Source organism: Triticum dicoccoides, chromosome 5B (assembly GCF_002162155.2).
Source record: "Triticum dicoccoides isolate Atlit2015 ecotype Zavitan chromosome 5B, WEW_v2.0, whole genome shotgun sequence".
Classification (NCBI taxonomy): Eukaryota; Viridiplantae; Streptophyta; class Magnoliopsida; order Poales; family Poaceae; genus Triticum; species Triticum dicoccoides.
Genome location: NC_041389.1, coordinates 563,192,197 through 563,200,441, shown reverse-complemented (window position 1 = coordinate 563,200,441; position 8,245 = coordinate 563,192,197). Strand labels below are relative to the sequence as shown.

General features: G+C 43.2%; 1 protein-coding gene across 1 annotated transcript; it reads right to left on the bottom strand.

Annotated features, from left to right (window-relative positions):
- Positions 1-1,710: 1,710 nt before the first annotated feature.
- LOC119311629 lies at positions 1,711-6,410 on the bottom strand. The gene is made up of 4 exons (XM_037587287.1): positions 6,168-6,410; positions 5,246-5,534; positions 4,485-4,601; positions 1,711-4,396 (listed from the first exon to the last, which is right to left on the bottom strand). The coding sequence occupies exons 2-4, from the start codon at positions 5,531-5,533 to the stop codon at positions 2,192-2,194; spliced, it is 2,610 nt and encodes an 869-aa protein (XP_037443184.1). The 5' UTR covers position 5,534; positions 6,168-6,410; the 3' UTR covers positions 1,711-2,191.
- Positions 6,411-8,245: the final 1,835 nt, after the last annotated feature.

Sequence of the window (8,245 nt, the reverse complement as noted above, 5' to 3'; positions counted from 1 at the left end):
CAATCGCAAAAGACTTGCGTGTTCACAAAAAAAGGTTCATTCGAGGCTCTCCATGACAGATATTCATTTCAACCCACTAAATAACAATGGAAACTTTGAGAGAGGGAATAAACTTACAACCTTGGGGATATACACTCACCGGATCACATAGATATGTTAACGTTCGATAAATTAATGGATGCAATACAATACCAAACAATGAACATAGGATTTCACAATTCTGAATGGTCTTTCTGCAGAAAGAATGAAACCAAAATTTGGTGATATATCAATAAATGAAACATAGTTGAGACTACATGGATATGCAATTCAGGCCCAGAAATAAATCTGACATAATCCCAAAATCGGCAACTTTCTGAATATATTTAGATGAACCAATGTACAGGTCTGGATTAAGAGCATGGTGATTTCGTATCTGGATATATTATAAATTTGCAAATCACATTTATGTACAGTCAATAAAACAAAATATTAAATTTTGCTTTGGAAGGTTGTAAAATAACAAGACACAAGTGTCTAAAGATATTGACCTAAGTTGCAACCATCATTTTTATGACCTATGAAAAACACAAGCACAAAAGATAAGCACTAATGAAGACAAATCATCAAAGAATCACTACGGCGCCAGCAGTTAGCTAACAGGCAAGGCATATATGTGCACCATCCCAGTGAAGCATAGTAGGATGTACGCAGCTTCGTCTCAATAGCGTTGTCGATCAAGACATTCATGAAAGATTAATTTTCGCTATCGACAAACAATCATCTCCCAGATATTGCATCAACCGTCCACATTGCAAAACAGAATCCCCAATGCAAATGCACGGATGTGCACCATGTATCAATGAAGCTTTACGGTGTCCTCGATATTGATTGCATTTCATTGTGTGCCTCATGTTGACTGCCTCGCTTAATCTATAAAAGCAAACCAGGACCTAAACCGCCATCGCATACATACTTGAAACATTGAAGGCATACATACGTGAAACTAGGGCCTAGGCAGAGAAGGCATACATACTTGAAACTATCTACATAGCAGAGATATTTGACTGATCATGGGAATTCAGATTTGTGCTTGGGACGTCATGGGATTGGGTGACAAATGGGAATTCAGATTTGTGCTTGGGACGACCAAATTGCACTAGCTGCTTCGCTAAAGGTTCTTAATAGCAGCCATGTATGTGATGCTATTTGGTTTGGTGTTGCGTCAAGTTACAATCTAACGCGATGGCATTTCCCTCGTCTTCAGCTCATTATACCACGCTGACATGCCTAATCCTGGAGATTGGTCTCGTCAAATATCTATGTAGTACAATTTCTCAGAATTGAAACCTTAACAATTTTTCAAAAAAACAAACATTTTAGCCTCACCTGTTACATTTTGGGTTTATTTTCTCATTCACTTTGTGACACTATTTGTTGATTTGATGCCAATTTTCCAATTGAATTTGTCAACGACACTTTTCAAATTGATCCACATTATGATAGTAGAAAACTGGCTATAAGATGTTTGCCTTGACCAGCATAACCAAGTTTTCCAAGTTACATTGCCTCATGTGAAAAACAGGGCATCAACAGGAAACCCATGAGTTTGATCCCAAGTACTCCCTCCGTTCCAAAATAGATGACTCAACTTTGTACTACTTTAGTACAAAGTTGAGTCATCTATTTTAGAATGGAGGGAGTACCAGAGTACAAAACAACACAGGAATATCAACACTAACAGAAAGGATATTTCATTACTAATAAGAGGTAACAACTGTTCTGCCTCAGACAGACAGTCATACAGAGCAGCAAACTGACTGCCTATCTTTCTTCTTCCAAAACACAAAATATCATGCAAAATATAGGTTTTCTTTCACCTATGCGTATGCCACTACCTGCTACTCTTCAGTTTATAGGGCATATCTACTTTGTCTCAAGACAAACTCTCTCAAGTTCGACCAAGTTTATAGAAAAACCAATCAACATCGATCTAGTACAGAAGATAGATGTTGATATTATTTTTAATATAAACTTGGTCAAAGTTAGAACGGTTTGACTCAAGACAAGGTAAATATGCCTTACATAAACTAGAAAGGACGATACTACTACTACTGTAACATCCTACAGTCAGTATACTCCACCCCACAACCGGATCGTTGAGGATTCTTCTTATCCAGCAGCTGGAGTAGGGGCAGTCTTGCTAACACTATCAGTTGCACCTATGTTTGGTGCTCGTGTCGGATTTCATCTCCATTTTCACCTGGCTGATTTTATCAGAGAGGCTTGATTTAGCCTTGTTGGAGTCATCATTGGACTTGCTGTTTCTGAGCTTGTCAAGTGCTTGCAACAATGATGAGCCAAGGATCGCTTGCAGTTTCACCTCGTCCATTGTGTTCAGATCGGTAATGTTCAGATCAAGTGTAATCTTCTCTGTAGGCGCACCACTGTCAGACTGTACATCTTGTTGGCTGATTACCTCAGCCGAATTTGAGCAGTTTTGCTTTTTCACATCTACGTCACACGATTTGTCTGTCTGTATGTTGGCAGCAACAGGACACGGTGCAATGCTACCATCCTCTGCCAGCTCACTTTCTGCGGATGCCGGCTCATTTAGGTCAATGATGAACTTGTTACCATCAGTTTCGACAGGGCTATGATTCCTTTCAATTCTGGCAGCAGGGCTTTGATTCCTTTCAACTATGGAAGCAGGGCCTTGATTCCTTTCAAGTATGGCAGCAGGGCTATGATTCATTTCAACTATGGAAGCAGAGCTTTGATTCCTTTCAATTATGTCAGCAGGGCTTTGATTCCTTTCAACTATGGAAGCAGAGCCTTGATTCCTTTCAACTATGGAAGCAGGGGTTTGATTCCTTTCAGTAATGGCATTCCCCTGGAGGACATTTCCAGAATTACCAGTAGTTTTATTTTCTTCGAGTGAAGGGCGCACTTCAACTATGGCATTCCCTTGGAGGTCAGAAGTACCAGTGGTGTTATTTTCTCCAAAAGAAGGGCGCACAAGCTTTCTTCTCTTCTTTTTGTCACTAACCTCCTGTCCTACATCTGTATCCAGCCCAGCCGCTTTGCTGCGCCTCTTGAAGTTCAAGAAGGGAGGATCTGCGCATTCTTCTCCTAGTCCGCTTGGCAGGTTTAGCTCTGCAGGAGGAAAGGGCATGTCCATGTCCTGTTCACGGACCAGCTGTTTACAAACATCTTCTCTAGGACTTATACTCTTGTTGCTCCACTGTTTTGTTCTCTGAGAAAGTAAATAGAGCAGTTGGTTCATTGAAGGGCCAGTAATTTCTTGGGGAGGTAGTTGTGGCTTCACTGATAAGCGAGAAAACACGTTCTTTTGTGGACGCTGACTAGGAACTGCCATGTTGCTTTCAGCTCCAACATCATGATCAGTATATGGTCGATCTGAAATGTAGGCTAATGTTTCATGTCCAGAACCTGATGAGACTGAACCATCCCGATTAAAATCACGTCTCTGCTGTTCTTTTTCCAAGTCCTCAGGGCGATCATTGATTGGTATGTAGCCAGTAAAGCTTTCTTTATGTTGAATGATTGCTGATACTTCAGGAGCTTCAGGGTAAGCCAGAATACCTATCTGAGTTGATTCTGGAGGTGTAACAGATTTTCCTCTGTTTAAATGCAGTTGCTCAGATGCATACATCTCTCTGCATTGTTCGCAGTTAATGTCGTAATCATCCTTCCAGTGAGCATTGTGTTGCGGACTTGCCAGAGAAGAATCATGATATGATGGGAAATACGGAGTTGAGGTCAAATAGCTTCTTTCAGCACCAGTTGGAACTGGAGGTAAATACCGAGAACATGACAAGCTACTGCCTCCATATGACTGCTTTACTGACAGTCTAACTCCATCAGTTGGACCTTGTGTCATGCACCCAGAAGACAAGCTATTGTGCGGATAATCATCAGATGATGGGTATGACTGATTTGCCACAAACTGATCTTGGTGGTATCTAGCTGTCTGAGAGTAAGGAGCAGACACCTGAGTTGAAGTGCCATCTATTGCTGAAACATCTCGGAGATGTTCTTGACTATGATAAGGTAGTTTTATTTGGTTGCTGTGGATGGGAGCAGTCTGGACTCCAAAAGGTTTAGTTACCAAGGGCATCGACACACTTGGCTGTGTCTCAAAAGTAGGTGGTACAATTAGATGCATGCTTGTAGAAGCAGAGCAGTTTGTTTCGACAGTTGAGATCTTTGGGGTACTCGAGGGTATCAAAGTGTGGGAACGATCAGCAGAAAAAGGAGGACTATTTGGAGTCAAGCTCCTTTTGTCTGGTCTCCTTCTGCTTGAGTGCTCCTTTTCCAGATTAGCACTTGTTGAATAATTGCAAATAGGGTGCTCTACCCTCTTTTTGTCAAATAAGCCATATAGCTGGACGACCTGCAAATGGAAAAACCCCCAAATTATATAATAACCTTGAAAACGTAAGGTCACAAACTCAAAAGTATTAAGTATTTTTTTAGCAAACCTGCTGGTACGAAAGGTCGAAGTAGAACTTCTTTGAGATATAGTAGTTCTCTTCAATGGCAGGAAAAAATTCATCTTCAGTGAGCGGTCTGCACTTCCAAACAATATTGAAGCAAACCTAGGGGAAACAACAGCTCAAAACCAAATTAAGAGTTATTATCGTTAATCAGTAAATGGCACTCAGCAATACAAGGAAAGCAACATCTCGTCACAACTAAATCTCAGACAGTTCACCATAACCTTTTACACCATGTTCCCCATTATAAGTGGCTAGTAGTAGATGAATGCTGATTTTCAACAATACTTCAGAATACATAATCCCACCAACTCTTAAATACAGTTGTAGATGAGCGTTTAGAATCTTATATGTGAACCCTTTAGAATGTTTATGTGAACCAAAGAAAAGGACAATTGCAATTTACAGATCATTCAACTAATACTTTCTCGAGTTCTCTGAACCCAATGGTGTAACATAACATAACCATATTATGATCATCAATGGTCAAGAAACATGGCACTGGCAATTGCAGTTCATAGATCATTCATTCACTACTTGTTGGGGTTTTCTAAGCCCAAGGGTTTAACAGTAGCATATTATACTGGATTAATAATCAGGAGGCAAACAAGGGTCATTGCAATTCACACTTCAGAGATGATTCAGTCACTAGCTACTCGTGTTTCCCAAGCCCAAGGCTGTAGCATAACAGAACCATAAAAATTATGGTCAATATAATCAAGAGGAGTATGACAAGCGCGGATTACCTGTGCGGGGTACGTGCGGCCGGTGGACCGGAACGCGGTCCTGCTAATATCCATGCCGCCGTCGGAGGCGGCCTCGAAGACACCGTAAAGCTTACGGAATGTGTAGTCAAAGAGGAACAGGGGCATCCCCTGCTTGACATTGGCCACAAAGGGCCCGTACTCTGGCGGTAGCCCGAAGACGCCGGTGTTGAAGCAGTGATCCCTCGTCTCGCTGTTGGACATGAAGATGGCGCCCGCCATGTCCGTGGCGTCCTCCCGGAACGAACACCTAGGGCCCTGGAACCTCATCCTGCACAGGAAAAATCCATCAGATCAGAGATAAATAAACCTTTAACATAAATCATGGGTTTGGTTAGAGAAACAACAGTGCCAGATTCAATAGAGCGCACATTTGATTCCAAATGAGGCGGGAAGTGAGCTAATAGGCAGAGGAAACCCCCAAAAGAAAGGCAAAAAGGCAGAGGTTGTGGTCCATGGGAAGGACGCATCTCATCTCAGTCTGGCATTTTTTTGCGGTATAATAAAGATAAAAAGAGCAGGCGAAAAAGAAAGCGGCCAAGAACAGTGGTGGCGTAGTCTTGAAAAAGACGGCAGATTTGATATGATTCGTCGACGTCGATTCTTAGGCGAAATCACCTTTGTTGTTTTCAGGTTGTTCTTACCCCAGGCCTCCCGCCCGCCCATGAAAATACAGATCGAAATCGAAAAAAAAAAGGCTTAAATTAGTGGGGAGGCGACCGCGCGTGGATCCAAATTTGACTGGCCGGTGGAACCGGGCGGCGAAAAACTAGCGCGGCAGCCCTATCCTGTTCTTTCAAAAAGCAAAAAAACAGAGCACGGCCGACCGGAGGCCGGCACGGCAGGATGAACTACAAGCACGGTAGCAGCAGGGGAGGGGAAGAAGAAGAGGCAGCGAACATACGTGCGTGCGCCGGCGGTTTGTGGGGCGGCGGCGGTGCTTGCTTGTCGATTCGTGTGGTGCGTCGACGGCGCGTCGATCTTGTTTCTCGTTTCTTGGGAGAGAAGCGGAAGCGGCGGGTTAATTGGATTGGATTTGATGGCGATGCGATTGGGATTTATTAAGCGGAGGAGTAGGGATGGAGCGGGGGGTTTTCCGCCGCAGCAGGGCAGGGCGGAGCAGGGGAGGGGAGGAGACGACTGAGACGCTTCGCCGCGCGCACGCGTGTCGAGCCACCGCGAGAGGTAGGTAGGGTACGGCTGGATGGATGGTGTGGACGTCGTGGGCCACGAGCGCTGCTCCCTCGCCTTCTTTCTCGGATGGGCCGGCCGGCTAGGGGTGTACTCCCCCAAAGGTCAATAACCTTCCCTTGCTTGGTGTTGGTGGACTCTTCTTTTGACACTTCCTTTGCTTGCTTGGTGAACTTGATTTGCTTTGATACCAAAAGTCTCGGTCCACACTGGTGTTCCGGTCCAGGGGATGGGTGATGGATCGGAGCCGTCGCCGGTGTATCTCCATGTACCGATGTGCGGTGACAAGGACAATAGTAACCGTGTGGGGGTAGGTAGGTGCATTAGGGTTTGGTTTAAAAAACTGAGTGTACATGTACGACGCCACGATTGCTTACCAAATATCAATGAATTTACTTCAAAAAATGTACCAAACATAGTACTACCAAGGGTACACGTTCCTTGGTACTAGTCAATCGGTTCCACAACACCACGGGTAGTACCAAGGGTACTATTTAAGACAGGCGAGAGCGAGCCCTTCTCTCGTTGCCACAACACCACGCACCTCACCTTGAGGGAACATTCCTTTTCTCATTGCTTACATATGCTAGTCTCGTTTGCTTAGCAGAACCGCCTTCCTGCACTAAGTGGGCTTGAGAGGCAACAGGAACTTGCATGTGTGAGTGCAGTGTGGCGTCAATGCCACTCTTTGTACTACCACTTGTGTTGGTGAGCTTGTTTCGTCAAAGAAAAATGACACATCGACTCCGACGCAACCTGGCCTAGGATTGTAAAGTACTTTGAGTACTGCATAGGAAATGATTAGTTGTCCAGTTTAGTTTTTTTGTCTGAAAGTTTGTTTGTGTTCAATGAACAATTAGTGATTTGCAGACACAAAGACATTTTTAAATTAAATCAATGCATGTTCAACTACTTTTTATTATTTACAGTTGTGGGCGAGTAAAAAGAAGAGTATATAGTACCAACAAAAATAAAAGTATACTATTTCTTGCTAGAGGAAACCTGGGAGCTTTCATTAAAATGGCATTTTGGGAAGCATAAAAGTTTTTCAAAGATACACAAACGAGCTTTCTCCCCTTAATATTTGTATCAAGTTAGTCCTACTTACACCTCACGGATGAAAAGTGCATACTAATTGGTAGGCCTTGTTGACTGCACACGAGGGGGGTGTATGGGGCCAACTGAGCATGCACAGAGCGTTTCGTTATGATTAATGTTGATGCAGATCGTTGTGAATTCTGCCTCGCAAGGTTTTAAGGGACGATGCATGAAGATTTTTGGCTGGCTACAATGAACCTATATTATATGCAGTTGATCAGCTACAAGACAAGCAATGGCCGTTATGAGAGGAGTTGAATTGGCAAATGAATTGGGTCTTCACCGCATCATTATTCAATCAGATTGTTTACAAGTTATTGAAACCCTCCAGGCAGGAGGATTTTTTTCTAACGGTTTGCCCCTTCATTTTATAATAACGTTTTGTCCAAAATTCATCTTTCAACACAGTGAAATTTATCTTCTATAATAGGGATGCCAATTGTGTTGCACATTGTTTAGCAAAAAGAGTCTAAGTCTGGTAACCATGTGTGGGTTGATGACCCTCCTAGTTTTATTGTTTCGTATCTCATTGACGACGTAATAATTATCTAAGGAGCAATAAAGGTAGCCATGATTCCCCCCAGTGGCGGAGACAGGGGCGAGCAGGGGCCTACCCCCTATCCTATCGATCGAGAAAACATCGAATAGATGCCAAGTAATTAGCAATGAACATATGTGATTGCACATACTTTG